The sequence below is a fragment of the Humulus lupulus genome, chromosome 2 (genome assembly GCF_963169125.1).
Source record: "Humulus lupulus chromosome 2, drHumLupu1.1, whole genome shotgun sequence".
NCBI classification, from domain to species: domain Eukaryota; kingdom Viridiplantae; phylum Streptophyta; class Magnoliopsida; order Rosales; family Cannabaceae; genus Humulus; species Humulus lupulus.
Window position 1 is genome coordinate 106,021,198 of NC_084794.1, and position 16,122 is coordinate 106,037,319.

The 16,122-nt window shown below is 37.8% G+C and overlaps 1 protein-coding gene across 2 annotated transcripts; it reads left to right on the forward strand.

The window, feature by feature from the left end:
• The first annotated feature begins 8,328 nt into the window (after positions 1-8,328).
• LOC133818327 (zinc finger protein CONSTANS-LIKE 9-like) lies at positions 8,329-14,562 on the forward strand. Of its 2 annotated transcripts, XM_062251119.1 has the most exons (6): positions 8,329-8,547; positions 9,238-9,952; positions 12,028-12,255; positions 12,702-12,994; positions 13,378-13,507; positions 13,641-14,562. In XM_062251119.1, exons 2-5 carry the CDS (start codon positions 9,380-9,382, stop codon positions 13,505-13,507), a joined length of 1,224 nt encoding a protein of 407 aa, XP_062107103.1. In that variant the 5' UTR covers positions 8,329-8,547; positions 9,238-9,379; the 3' UTR covers positions 13,641-14,562. The 2 variants fall into 2 exon arrangements, with proteins under 2 accessions (XP_062107103.1, XP_062107102.1); XM_062251118.1 differs by having other exon boundaries at positions 8,330-8,547; positions 13,378-14,562.
• Positions 14,563-16,122: the final 1,560 nt, after the last annotated feature.

Genomic DNA, 16,122 nt, shown 5'->3' on the forward strand with positions numbered 1-16,122 from the left:
TGGCAATACTTCCGCCAAAGGAATGGCAGCAAACGTCTCTCGGACCGTGTAGACGGCTCGGACGGAGACGTTATAACAGCTCCGTGCACTTCTTTGGTCTCCTCGGAGGGTGCCAATACGCCCATCGTCGCAGGGAAACTTCAAGCATAAGTGACGTATCGAGGTTATGGCCCCACAATCGATCAGGACCGGTCGGCCTAAGATGGCATTATACGCCGTGGGGCAGTCGACCACCACGAATGTGCTATGCTTGAAGGCACAAGCGTCGCTTTCTCCTCTGAGGGTGACCGGAAGTTGAATTTTGCCTAATGGCATGAGTGCGTCCCCATTGAAACCTTGAAGCTGGATGGGGCATGGGGCCAGGTCCGTCTCGGTCAATCCGATCGCGTGGAAGGCCGCTTTGAAGAGGATGTTCACGGAGCTTCCGTTATCGATCAAGATCCGTGAGACCTTCTTATTGGCAATCTGGGCTTCCACCACGAGGGGATCGTTGTGGGGGAAGTGCACATGTCGAGCATCGTCCTCCGTGAAGGTGATGGGAAGATCCATCATTCGGGGACGTTGAGCAGGTGATTGGACCAAGGCGCACATCTCCTCGGCGTGCTCTAACTCCCTCAAGTACCTCTTCTGGGAGTTGCGTGTGCTTCCGGCAAGGTGTGGTCCTCCGGAAATGGTGGCGACGTGTCCGTCAACGGGTGGCAGAGCAAGGCCGGGCGGATATGGGTTGCCTGGCCCTGGAGCCAACAAGGCAATGGGCGCCGGAGCAGGTGGAGGAGGAAGTGCTGGGAACTGAGACCCGGGAGCTTGGGGGTGACCGGCTCCAGGAGCGCTAGCGGCCCCCCTCTGTCCCGGTGAATATGCAGCTCCGTGAACTACCCCCTGTCCGGGATAGATTATGGGTATTCTCACCCACTGACCGAGGTGTCCCGCTCTTGCCAGGGACTCGATCTCATCCTTCAGCTGAAGGCACTCATTCGTGGTGTGCCCCACGTCTCCGTGGAACTCGCACCTCTTATTGGAGTCTCGCGGACGCCTTCCTCCGTGAGACACTTTCGGGGGCTTCCTGTAGTTGACCATATTACAGGTCGCCCGATAGACATTCTCTCGCGAGTCTATCAAACTGGTATATTCCGTGAACTTGGGCTCATAATCCTTTCGGGGTTTCTTTGAATGGTCTCCCCGGTTGGAGTTTCTTCCGCTTCGTTTGCTCCGCGATTGGCTCAAACTTCGTTCCGGGGCTTCCGCTTGCGGCTGCGGCATGCTAGGAGCGATACTACATCCGGTTTGTACTGCTCCATACCCAGAGAAATGGGTTTGACCCGGCGTCTGAGCAGACGCGGAAGGCCCATACACACTCGGAGTGAATCGGGCTCCTGGAAGCGTGAGGGCTGGTGCGGGAGCTTGCGAAGCAAAGCTCGGCGCAGTCACGGAAGGGGTTGGAGCCGGGGGAACTCCAAAGGCTTGCTGGTAGGCATCCTCAAGGTTGATGATTCCCTGAGCTTTTGACATGAATTCGGACAGGGTTTCTGCCCGTCTCCTTTGCATTTCCCCCCATAGCAGGGAGCCGACAGTGAGGCCCGATTGAAGGGCGATCAGCTTCATGTCATCGCTGACCTTGGTTTTTGCAGCAGCTTCCATCATTCTCTGAATGAAAGCTTTGAGGTTCTCAGTGGGTTGCTGCTTGATGTTGGTTAAGGAACCAACCTCCATGTCGTGGTCGCGGGCAGCAATAAACTGCCTCCTAAACGCGGACTGTAGCTCCTTCCAACTGTGGATTGATCCGGGAGCTAGTCTTTTCCACCAGTCCTCCGCGGACTTGGTAAGGGTGAGTGAGAAGCACATGCATTTGGCGTCCTCACTGACGCGCGCCACTTGCATCATTTTATTGTATTTAGCTAGGTGGGTACGCGGGTCTGTCCTCCCATCATATAATTCTATGTGAGGCATTTTGAAGTTATCCGGGAGGGACGTTTCCGCGATCCTCCTAATACATGGTTCCGGGTCTTCCTCCTCAGAATCTGACAGGGCCCCACTTTGCTTCCGGACCAGCTTGGTCAAGGCAGCAATCTGTTCCTCGAGCCTCTTCGTATCACTTTCCGGGAGGTCACGTCCCCGGAGCTTGTCATTAATATGATTTCGGAGGTCATCTCCGCGAGGCCGGGCTTTTTCCCCTTTGGCCTTCTCATACTTGGCCTCCAACCTTCTTCTTAGGTCCACCGTGGACCAGCTATCTTCGGAGTGCGAGTTCGCAGCCCGACCGTCCTGATTGACGGAATCACTGGGGCGGTTGTTCCTTCCCCTAGGCCTGGGTGCCTTAGCACCGGGCCCTTTAGGCACAGAGTGCCCCCTTGGGGCTGAAGGGCGTCTGGGCTTAGGAGCGCCAGAGACCTTCTGCGCGCGGGGGGGGGGCAGTCGGCCTGGTGATTCACGCCTTTAGGAGGTGCAGGGGCGTCAGCGCGCACAGGCTCTCCAACTTTTTCTTTGCCCTTGTTAGGGGCGGCTTTGGATGGTCCAGCAGCGGCTGGATCCGGCATGGGGGCATCAGCACCACCTCGAACAGAGGTATCCTCGTCCGAGTCGCCTAGATCTCCGAACTTACTTTGGAGGCGTTCCATCATGCGTTGCATTCTTTCGGAGACGCGCTCCTGCTCAGCAAGCTTGGCCTTAGTGGCCACCAGTTCTTCGGCTACTTGGACCAGTTCTGGGTCCTTCTCATAGTAGCAGCCGTCCTTGTAATAACCGTCTTGGACATACTCTTCTTCGTCTTCTAAGTATGTTGTATCTTCGGTACTGACCTGATCCTGGCGGGATGTCGGGTCTTCACTTCGGTAGTCTAAGGGTTCGCTTTGCACCACATCTTCCATCACGGTATCGGGGTTGACCGTAGCATTTTTGTCAACAGCGGATTTTCGCGTAGTCACCATCTCTTTAGTACGAAGTGAATACAAAAAACGTACACAGAAAAAGAGCTGACTAACAACTTCCTACAGCTCTCAATGAAAGCACCAAAATGTTTACCGAGTTTTTCGGAAACGAATAACTAACAGAATAATAAAAAGATAAGAACTGTAGAAATACTGAAATGTAACTAAACAAACAGTGTTTTTACGTGGTTCAGGCGTTAACAAGCCCTAGTCCACGAGTCGATGTTATTATACTTGGAAAAGGTTACAGTAAGATGGCTGGTGCATAAGAACTTCACACACTCACAATGTTTCTCTCGGGTTCTCTTGAAGAAGATGAAGCTAGAGAGATTTTGGTAGAGTTTTTGCTATGTGATCTCTCGGTCCCCCCTCTTCTTGTAAAATGAAGGGGCCTTTATAGCTAGGGTTTCGGATTAGGGTTTTTCTCCACGTACATGGGTCTTAATTACACCAGCCATAAATAGGGGATACAATTACTGTAGTCGCATGGCTACAAGACTCTATGTGGATATATTTACGTGAAAGTATGGGGAACACCCAAAGTCAGCCGTCTTTTCCAAGTTGTCAGCGGAACAGTAGGCGAAAAGGTACCTTTAGGCGTGCTGGGATGTGTGCGGCTTTGTCCTGACGGGCGTGTCAGGCGGGATCCTGTGTCAGACGGATATCATTCCAAATATGCCCTCTCCCGGACTCGACAGTTCGGTTTTGTTCTGTGCGAGGCACGGAACTGTTTCTGCGGAGACCACTCGAAGGGCCTCTCCTGGAAGGGGCCTCCCCGAGGGGTATCCTTCGGGAGTCCGGGAGAGTCAACGAGTTTCCGTGTTGTGCTTGCTTGGAAGAGTAATCCGGATATCAAACAGGGGAGGCGAAGCCTTTCTGTCCATCCGCGAGCTCTGGTCACCTATCGTGAAAGACATCGATAATTCTGCTTCCCCGAAGTCATCAATCTAAACGCTATCCGGAAATCTGGATAACAGTCCTGTGTTACGTGACTTTTCGATATCTAATGTCGGGGGTTATGAACATGGTTGGTCTTTGTTTTATTTTTATTGTCCCTAGTTTGAATAATGAAGTTGTTATCTCCAACTTTCTATTGGAAAATTATTGGTTGATGGTTGTTGGTAGGGTTGATCCATCATATTCCCATTTGGAAAGAAAACCTAGTTTACTTTGCACTCGTTGAAATCTTGATTGCTTGTGGCTAATTAGACCTTTAGTTGAAGTTTCTTTTTAGGGTTTTCTTTCTATTGATTATTGTAAACAACTTGGTATGCCTATGTTGGTTGATTTTGCTCTATGAATATTATCTTCTTGTAATGGACAATGTTAGATTGACCTATCAATAAATATTTCCTTTAACTTTAAAAAACAAATATAAGATAGAATTAACTATAGGTATATATTAATGGGTAGTTATCCGATGTACCCCCTTTAGTTTTTAGCTCAAGAAGTATCTTCGGTGCAAAAGTTTTTATGGTCGTGTATATTGTATTTATTTAGAGCATCCTACAAATTTTCAAGAAGTTTCGAATAATTTACAGTGTAGAAAATAAAGTTCAAATAGTTTATTACACGCGTAGTTGTTTTTTATGTGCTTAGAAAATTACATGTTTGAATATTATTTTTGGTACTGTAAATTATTTAAAATTTTGTGAAAATTTGTATGATGCTCTAAATAACTACAACGTACACGGTTATAAAAAAATTTGCCAAACAAAAAGGGTGCACCAATGTACCATTTTTTGAGGTGTCATGTAGAATCCTCCTATATTAATACTAAAGCCAATAAAATAATAATAAAAAATAGTATAACTCCAATAATAAATGAGAGAAAATATCATGGTTGCTGGGACCTTCGCGTTGGTAAGTATTGTAGGTGGGTTGAGTTGAGAAGATTTGAGACATTTTTCAAACTTAAAAAGCTTCTCTCTTTATTTTCATTTTGTCAATTCAATGAGTGCCTCTTGCGTCACTTTTTTTTTTCTTTTTTAAATTTAATGGATATTTTTCGTTTATTAACGAAATACTAAAAATAATGTCGGCAAAAAGAATAGTTTTTCTAAGCGGCCGGTGATTGCCCGTCTCCATCAAATGTTCTAATTAAAATTGAAATCCAGATAGTTTTACTAAAAATATATATCTCTTCCTTAAAAAATATTTTTTTTTCTTATTATACATTACCAATGATGGATTTATATTTTATAAAATTAAACTCATTTTCTGTATATACGTGGATCCAAGAGGATTCCAACTAAATTCCAAATTTGAGTCTCCTTCCCACTCCTTATCCAAGGTAATAATTGATTGAGAAAGCCAGAAAACTAGCCAAAGGAAAAGTGCACCATGTTTATTTTTCAAATTACTCATAATAATAATAATTTATTATATGAAAAGATTGATATTTAAAGAGTACAAATATTTCCTTTAAAAAATAGTGTACAAATATTGTATTTCAAGTATATTTAACTTTTTCGCAAATAGATTAGACAACCATTTATACTTATCTACGAACATTGTAACAAGAAGAAAAATAATTTAAAAATCTTTCATCCCAAACAATTGACAGTAACATCATGCAATTAATTATAGTATGGTTGAATTTGAGTACATAATTAGGAGATTTCATGAGAACCGTCAAATTTTCATAGTCTAGTCGTTTAATAATTTTTCTAACTAAATTGGATTGTTAACTAAGAGGGGGTTTGGTACCTAACTAAAAAATAATTTTTTGTTTTTAAAAGCTAAAAGTTGTTTTTTGAAAATAAGTTAGGGTATTTGGCGTTGTTTTCCTAAAACAATTTTTAAAAATAAAGTTACAAAAAACAGAAAATTTTGAAAATAACAAAAAATTGTTTTTTTGTTGTTCTCAACAAAAATTTATCTATATATATTTTTTTCTCACATCATTTATTTATTTATTATTATCTAACATAATTTATTGTCACATAATTTTCTCTCTCATTAGTTTCTCTCACATCACTTAATATATCATCATTTTCTCTCTCGTCATTTCCTCTCTCATCACTTTCTCTTTACTCACTTCTCTCTCTTCACTTTCTTTCTCATCACTTTCTCTCTCTTCACTTTCTTTCTCATCACTTTCTCTCTACTCACTTCTCTCTCTTCACTTTCTTTCTCATCACATTCTCTCTCATTTTTTCTTGGATCAATTTCTCTCTTCTCAATTTCTATTTCTTCAAATTTTCTCTCGTTACTTTCTCACTTCTTATTTTTCATCATTTTTTTTTTCAAATTATTTTATGTCATTATTTATTACAAACTTTTAAAATATATTTTTCTTTGTAAATATATTTGTTAATATTTTATTTAAGATTTAAAAAAAATAAAACTAAAAAATTGTTTTTAGAAAACATTAACTAAACACTTCTTGCTTTTTGAAAACTACAAAAACAATTTTCTGTTCTCATTTCTAAGAACACAACTTTGAAAACAAAAAACAGAAAACAATGCCAAACAGACCCTATTATTTGATACATACACTGTCTTAATTAGTGCTAAACATTGGTCGGTTTGGGCAGTTTTTTTCTATTCTAAAATCTAGATTTCGGTTCAGATTGGTGCGATCCAAAAACCAACCGACTTACTTACAACACCAAAAAAATAGACCGATTTAGACCGCGATTTGGTCGGTTAGAATCGTCCAAACCGAACTTGAATTTTTTTAAATAATTTTTTAGGAAATTTAAGTTAAAAAATGTAAATTATTGGAATCCATTTTTTTCCAGTTTTTTTTAATACGAAATTGATTCATTTAATTTGTTAACTTGAAGATTTGAAAACCTAAACACAAGGTTATAATGTTATATCCACAAATTTGGAACCTAAGCATATTCGGTCAGTTTCGGTTTGTACGGTTGGTTTGCGACCAACTTATAAACCGACTGATTTAATGTTGGTTTTCACCAAGGCAGTTTCAACAGTTTTTTGGTTCCATCGGTTTTGCTTTTTTCGGTGTTTGGGCATTCAGTTTGAGCGATTTATTTGGTTTTTGCACAACCCTAGTCGTAATAGGATAAATTCTTCTAAAGTTGCTTAACAAAATATACTTATTTGATACACTCTTTTAACAAAATATAATTTTAGTACTTTATGTTTTGATAATGATTATCGAGTATCGTGTAATTTGAAATCGTACATACTTTTGTATTATATGTTATCGATAATAGTTATTAAGTACCATATAATTTAAAAATTAGTATAAAAAAATACCCTATTGTATGTACGATTTCAAATTACAATAAACTCGATTTTAAATTACAAAGTTCGATAATCATTATTGAGAACATAAAATATCACTCTTGCATTTCGATAAAGTACTGAATCAATTGAGTATATTTCCTTACATAATTTATTTTTTAAAACTTTATACAAAATAGTAATTCTCATTTTGTTTTTGTTTTTATTAAGCTATATACACAATCATATAGTTGCATTCAAAAATGCACTCAATATTATATTAAGAAACTAATTTGCACATAATTTTTTAATATAAAAACATTTTTAAAACCTCTCTCAATTTCCTTAAAAAATTAAAGGTACATTTTTTAAAAACAAAAATACAAAACACACCCTTTCTCTAATTTCTAATGAAATGACTAATATACCTAGAATAGTATTATAGTACTAAGAAAGAAGATAATCAACAACCCACCCATTGTTTATTCGAGAGAACCCACCAATAATTAACACATAAAAAAGCACTATCTAAGATAGATTTTAATGAGTCGCACTTTTTGGGTATTATTTCATATTAGTGCCAAGTTGCTTAAATCTACAATATTAATATAAATAGTAGCATGAGGTTTCTAGAGCTTTTAAGGTTTTGGATTTTGGCTATGCAATGGTGGAGGAGTGCAGATTCAGTGCAGTGGTACTAAAGCTATGTAACCATTGGATCAGAATGGATGCCTGCCTAAATTAATAATTTAAACCAAACACTATTTAACAAAAAAGAGACTTGTACTCTTGTTGTTGCATAGATAATTAATTAAATAAATTGAATAGCAAACATCATTATAAAATGAAATATAATAATATATATTAATTTGAAGGGACAATGTAGCAAAAGCAATGAGATGGCACTCAACTACTGCCTGCTTGAAACTGTGAGAAGTACTTTTGAGTACTTGACAGTTAAAATTATATTTTAATAGGAAAAGAAAAATAACAAAATAAATAAAAACAGGTGAGGGAAAAAGTATCTTAGAATACTAATATTCAAATGATATTTATAAGGGAATGGAGTCCACATAAAGGGAAAAGTGTAGGAAAAGGACCAGGGTCCCACAAAATGTAATGCACTTTTTATCAACTTTGCTTATGTAAGATGACACATGTATATTTTTTCTCTTATGCTCTTATGCTCACACCCACCCCATATTTGATATCTATCTCTCTATCTTTTTATTTTATTTTAATTTTGCTAAAAAAAAAAAAACTTTCTTTCTTTCTCATCTGAAGACACACAAAAGAGATTCTGGAAAAGCTTCAGCTTTTAGGGTTCTTTGCTTCAGATTTTTCCCTTTTTTTCCTCTCCAAATTTTGGTAAACTATAAATTTGTGACTTTTCAGCAGATCTTTGTCATCTCTGTCCTCCTCTGAGGTAAATATCTGATTTTTTTTTTTTTAAAGCTTCTGGGTTCTGTTGTTTATGTCTTTGAAGAATTCATTTGATCAACCATATTTCTTTTTTTTTTTTATATATAAAAAAATTAGAGGTATGAAGTCAAATCTATGAATCTTTCTCCTTTTATTTTCTGTATATGATTTGGTTACAAACTGTAATTATACTTTATATATTTTTTATTTTCCTTTTATATATATTTTGTTGATAAACGAAAATTACATTAATAAAAACTAGATGTATATTTGTTGTGTTGTTTTAGCATATTTGTAATGATTTTATTTTAACTGTTGCTAAAAATTATATTAAATATGATTAGTGAAGGCAACTCCCTCTGCAGAATTTCTTGTAACCATTTTGTTTCAAAGCTGTAAAATTTCTGGAGCTTACCTTCTTTTAAGGATTGCTATGTCACAACAAAAAATTTCTTGACACATTTTTTTCATTTTTTTTAGTGTTATAATTCACATCCAAAATTTTAGTTTTCCCATATGAATTATGAAGATCAAGTTTTTTTGAGAATCGGATTAAATCTTTAATTTATAGGAAGAAGAGTTCATAGACATGTGGTGTAGTGGTTTAGTACTGATTTTATTTTTAGTCAACTTCCTTAATTTTGTTAGAAAGAAACAATGAAGCTAAATTATTCTTTCTGTGACATTATTTAAGGTTTTTGAGATACACTCTGAAAGTCTGAAGAACTGTGGTCCCCCTAAGAAGCTAATTTTGGTTAGGTTGGTCTGTAGTTTGGCTAGAAGTTTGGAAACTTGAAAAGTTTTTTATTGGCTGAGGAAAGCAGTCATTTTGAATCATGGGTTACTTGTGTGATTACTGTGGGGATCAAAGGTCCATGGTATATTGTCGGTCTGATGCTGCATGCTTGTGTTTATCGTGTGATCGTAATGTCCACTCCGCTAATATCTTGTCAAAGCGTCACTCGAGAACTCTAATATGCGAAAGATGTCATTCCCAACCTGCATTAGTGAGATGTGCAGAAGAGAGAGTTTCTCTTTGTCAGAACTGTGATTGGATGGGCCATGGTGCATCCACTTCATCTTCCACGCACAAGAGGCAAACAATCAGTTGCTACTCTGGCTGCCCCTCAGCTGCAGAACTCTCTTCTATCTGGTCCTCCATTTTAGATTCCCCTACTGGGGGAGAATCTGCTTGTGAGCAAGAAATGGGTTTGATGAGCATCAATGAGAATAGCTCTGGAAATGACCCTGGACCTTCCGAAAATGCATCTTGTTCGGTTGGAGTAAATAGTGGGACAAGCATGGCTAAGGCTAGTGTTTGGCCCAGCTCTTCTTCAGTGCCTGAGATTAATGCTGCATCTCAAGTTCTGGACCTTCCAGATGAATCTGATAATGCAACTTTTCCCAAGGTATAAATCAATATATACTTTTAAATGGTACCTATTTTTAGTTTTGTTTCATGAAATAAACTTTACCCTTGTTGAATGTTTGAAAGATATTTTTTTCTTACATTGAATCATTCTTTATCCAGTTTACAATGATAAGTCTCATGTTTTCCTAGGAAACTAAATTTTTAATACTATGGACTTGTAGTTTTCTCTGTGATGTTGATATATAGTTGTTTTCATATTTCATCTGTTTCTTGCATTTGGGTTATTACAAATAGTCTTACATATCAAGGTTCGTTTACATTTTTGAACATTGTACTCCCTCCCCTATTTGACATTGATAGCCGCCACTGACTTTTCACGTGTCTTTTGTCATTTGGAAGCTAAATTCTTTCCAAGTGCTTCTCTCTTAATTCTCATTATCAATTTTGCACTAGTGATCATTCTGATAGGATGAACCTGCACAGATAATTGCAAACAGCCCAGAAAATAGAATAAAAAATGGAAATGAAAGAGAAAAGAATGGATGAGCCTTGATTGTATTGATATCTAGGAATTCGAGAGCCTAGTTCTCTCCCCCAAACAGGTTACAATCCTCAACTCTCTTTCTACCCGATTCCCTCCTTGCTGGATTTGGATATACCCCTTACCAATTCTTACTGTGCACCCCCTCCTAGACAGTCCCTTCTCCTATAACTAACTGTCTAAAATCTTATTCCCCTACATCAGCAACACGTGTCCCTTTTATACCCTTTCTGCTATAGACATAAGTCAATGGAGGCCTAACACATTCATCACCATTCCAATTCCATGTTGAGAGGATTAGAGCATGTGCTGGCTGTGTTGTTAACTTGATCCTGTATGGTTAGTGACAAATCTTGATAAGAGTTTGTACTTTAGGTGTAAATTTAGGATTTATATATTTGCATTTTATACAGGAATCTCTCAGTTACATAATAATTTTTTTAGTTTATTTATTTTTCAGTTGTAATCTTTGTCCTATATTAGATTTTGGCTTTCCTAATTGCATTGAATATTCTGCCTACCTATGAAAAGTTTGATCTAAGTTAAACTTCTCAGGCAAAGATAAATTAGCAAAAATCACAGATTGTTCTTTGTCTTTCCTCTCGATAGATAGGTCTAGCACAATTTATTTGTGACTGCTAATATATGTCCATACATTGATGGAAATCGCACTATATTGCAAATGTGCAAGGTTTACTTAATGCATGGTTGTTACTCCAGTTATGGTTTATTACCCTTCTTATTACAACTATCCAACTATTTGTTTACTGAGAGTCTAGGTTGTTTTATTTTTTAAAAAGTCTAGGTTGAAATTGATTCTCAATGGACTAAAAAATCAGTTAGATTCAACCCCAGAAGTACTGCTAGTGTGGAATGGGATACATGGATAGGTATCTTATTTCTGCTAAGGTAAGAGGCAGTTTTTGCACTTGACTTACACACTCTGTGTTCTATATAACGTTTTAACTGGTTTTTTTCCCTTCTTCCTGGGGCCTCTATTGCCCATTTGAATTATTAAGGTGAGACCAGTTTCTCATAATCTGGATCAGTCTTGGTCTTTTAACTGTTTCATGAACTAATTTTAAACTTGCATCTTCACAAATGAAGACTTTGTTATGCTTAAGTAGTCTTCAGCATAAAGCCAAATTTTCTTGTTAAACTTGTTAATTATAGTCTAATTTGTCAATTAATGTGTATATGTGTAGTGCTATTGCACCTACTTTGTTTACAAAAAAAAATTGTGCATGAACTAGTGTTGCACTTTCCTTGCATGGCAATATTAGGTCAAGGCAATATTAGGTACTAGTGTCCTTACTTGTAGTGTTTTGTCAGATAATGCAACATTTGGTAAACAAATTTGTTGCACTCTAGTATTACTTTTGTGTAGCTCAGATAAGTTCTTCCAAGTTCCTACCTGTAGGGTAGGTGGGTAAATTATTTTTTATGTAAAAACTTTGTATCTTTTTTCTTGAATAGGAAAATGTGAATTTTTGTATTTGTAAGTGCAAGTATGTCTCTAGTATTTGTTTCTTCATTATGAAATGCACAAGCTTAATATCAATGGTTTACAGTTAAGCTTTCCTGGAATGAAAGGTTCTGAACTTTGTGCAAATGACGATCTCTATGCGGATTTAGACATGGATGAGGTGGACCTGAATTTTGAAAACTATGAAGAGCTATTTGGGGTAGCTCTAAATAATTCAGAAGAGCTTTTTGAGAATGGAGGTATTGATAGCTTATTTGGAGCAACAGAAATGTCTGGTGCTGACTCTAATTGTCAGAGTGCAGCTGCTGTTGAGGTAATTTTACCTCAAATTCACTACCCTTGTTTTTTTCGATAAAAAGACATGTTTGGTTTTGTGTTTTATTGTTTATATGTTATTGTATTTTCATCACCGGAACAACAACAATGACCCTCGTGGCTTTATGGTCAGCAATCTATAATAGTTCCTAAGTTTGTGGGAGATTAATTAAAGGAAAACTTTGAAATCTAGGCTGGCCTTTGCAACTGAAGCTTCTTCTTTGAAGTTTCTTAAGTTGTCCCGGTCCCACCACAATGGCTGGGTCATATGACCATTCTATATTCATGCATGTGACAGCCTACAAGACTGAATAATTCTTGTATGCATGTTGTGCTTGGAAGATGGTCAAAATGAAGCACTTCAGACTTAAAGTGATCAGTGATATAATTTTTCTAGTTCATGCTTTTGAACTTTAATGGTTAATTAATTATATGTTGCTTCAGGGATCAGTTGGACGGGTGAATGCAATGCCAGCATGCAGCAATGCTGCATCTGCTGATTCTGTAATGAGTACTAAAACAGAACCACTTCTTTGCTTCACTAGGCAGCAATCGAGTGTTTCATTTTCAGGTCCAAATGGGGAAACGACTGCTGGAGATTATCAGGATTGTGGAGCTTCTTCAATGCTTCTCATGGGAGAACCTCCATGGTGTCCTCCAAGCCAGGATAATTCTCTCCAATCAGCCAATCGAAATGATGCTGTTATGCGATACAAGGAAAAGAAGAAGATGCGCAAGTATATTTTCATACCATTCAACTTTTTACCTACCAAGTTCATAGCTTTGTACATTAAATTTGCTTAGATTTTCAGGTCTCTATGTATCTCCCACATGAACTAATGCATATTGGTTACATGAGAAGGAAATTCTAAATGTCTCTCTGAGTGCCATCATTGGAATTTAGGCAACATGATATATGCACACTACACATAAATAATCAAGGATATGCAGAATAGCATGGCCTTTTCCATCCTCTGCCATTTTTTATGATTGTTCTGTACATATTTTCTCTACATGCAGACTAATTGTGATTGTAATTTCAAAACTTCCAATCTACCAATTTGTTTGATTACCCTTCCACTGGTCAAGAAATTTACCTTATTAGTGTTTGTTGTTTTAGGTTTGATAAAAGGGTGAGGTATGCTTCTCGGAAGGCAAGGGCTGATGTAAGAAAGAGAGTGAAGGGGCGCTTTGTCAAAGCTGGTGATGCCTATGATTATGATCCTTTAACCCAAACCAGAAGCTGCTGAGTACAAATTTTTAACCATGCTTTATAAAAGGAAAGAAACACTTGCTGTTTGAATGGAAACAATCATACCTAAACAATGGATGAAATTGATGCATTTTTTCCTTGTGCATGACAAGCTGTGTGATGTATCACAGGGTCCTTGATTTTCACCAGTTGGCGAAAAAGGTGGATGTGGATGTAGAAAGCCTGTTCTGATGTCTCACCAATAGATTGGACAAGCAGATGTTTGATTCTATATCTCCATAAAGATCTGATGATCGCCCACATGATCCAACCAGATTGGTTGCCCTTGCCTTGCTTAGGCTATGACCTTTATTTCCTCTGTATCTCTGGGCAAGTTCGTCTTCATTATCTCAAGATTCATACTCTTTACAAAAAGGAGAGTTCTTATTGATCTCTCTTTGCCCATAATTATGCACCATTATACATATTCATTATCTCAACTATATAATCCTCCTCCACCAGTCAATCGAGTCAGTCACATACATAAAAAGATGAGGCTGCCAAGGCATCATGAGTAGCTAAACTCACAATTGCCAGGTCCTCCGGAAGCCTTGGGGTTTTAGTATTATCCTTTTTTGTTTTATTTGGGTCTTGACATCAATGACATGTACAGTTACAGGATCTATATGTATGTAGTAGAGGATAAGATGTTCGGCCGAAACCGCTGCAGGGTCGGACTTCGAACTTGCAGTTGTAAATATTTTCTTCTTCTTTTGCATGGACATGTATAGCACATGATGATTTCATATGCTGTTTAAAGAGAATAGTCTGTACTGATTTTTTACACCAATGATCATGATCATCTCTACTTGTATCTTTTTGCCCTTGTTGAATCTCGTTGCCACTGCGGATGGAGATACAGATTGCTTCTATGTTGAGGAACTGTAAAGATTGTTCAATCTTTCTCTTTGCTTGAAATCAAGAGGCACAATGGTTCATACGCTGAATAGAGTAGAATATTTTTGGTCTAATCTAAAGATTTCTAATGTTGCTTTGAATGAACAGATTGTTGTTTGGTTGAAATTTAAAGTCCTTGCAGTGTTATTTTCTCTAGCTTCTGATTTGGTTTTGACTATTACTGTGATGCTATAATATTAATATCGCATAGGTGAATGCTCGGTTCGAACTCCCTATGAACCGAAATGAAGTGGCTAGGACTTTGGGTTCCCAAAACAGCCAGGCTAGTTTTAGAAGTACATTTCATTATCTTATTACTTTGCTAAATAAGATTCTTATGTTAGAAGGCCAAACTTGAGGATATTGTGCTCCCTTGTCCCTTAGCGTGAAACCAAACTATACACCTAGACTAACTTACGATGGATGTTTTTGGTAAGGCCTCTAAACCCCAGTAAAGTAAAACTATAATGGTGGCTGCATTAATCTAAGTATGGTAAGCAGACTCAGTTAATCAACTCAAATCTAATTGACTCAGTTAACCATGAAATTGGAAAATTATAAAACAGTGGACATAGATTGAAAAACGGATGTGGCACACAGAGAATAGATAAAGCAGATAAATGAGAGAACAATGAATGTTGTAATGAAAAAAACTTAGCTCAAGAAGCATTAGCTCAGGATACTGTATTATATATATTATTGAGTACAAGAAGTGTACATCATCACTGAATTACACAATTGTAACATAAAAGGAGAAAAAGAATATTCTTCCATCATCACACTATTGTAACCGAAAAGTGCAAAAACAAAAAGGTGAAATCATAATAAAAGATTATAACAGAATGAGAGGGACCACTAGGACAACTGTGCACAAAATAATAATCAAGGAATATTTTATTTTCTAACAACTCCTCTCAAACTAAGTGGGGTTTCAACCACACCTAGTTTGTCACTGAGAAAATGAAATCTGTCTTGAGTGAGACTTTTTGTAAGACAATCAGCCACTTGGTCATGAGAAGGGACATATCTTATTTCCAATTCCTTGTGCAACACTTTATCTCGAACAAAATGGACATCCAATTCTATATGCTTAGTCCGAGCATGATACACAGGATTTGAAGCAAGTGCACTAGCTCCCATGTTGTCGCACCATGTTACTGGTGTAATGACCAATGGAAGTTCAAATTCCTTTAACAATGATTGAATCCAGGATATCTCTACTGCTACATGAGCAAGAGCTCTATATTCCGATTCAGTACTCGACCGTGAGACCACTGCTTGTTTCTTAGATGACCAACAGACCAATGTGTCTCCTAAGTACACACAGTAGCCTGCTACACTTCTCCTATCATCGGGATAACAAGCCCAATCAGCATCCGAAAAACCAACAATGTTGAGCCTATCTGTATATTTAATGTGTAGTCCATGATACATTGATCCTTTTAAGTATCTAAGGACTCTTTTCATGTCATTCCAATGAGCTGTTGTTGGGGCTTGAAGAAACTAGCTGAGCTTATTTACTGTAAAACTTAGGTCTGGTCTGGTGTGTGTCAAGTATTGCAAGCCTCCGATTATACTCCGATATGCTGTGGGATTACTTAATGGCTCACCATCAGTTTTTGATAGCATTTTTCCAGCTGTCATAGGCGTCGGGCAAGATTTAAGGTGCTGCATTTCAGTTCGGGAGAGCAGTTCTTTGATATACTTAGATTGATT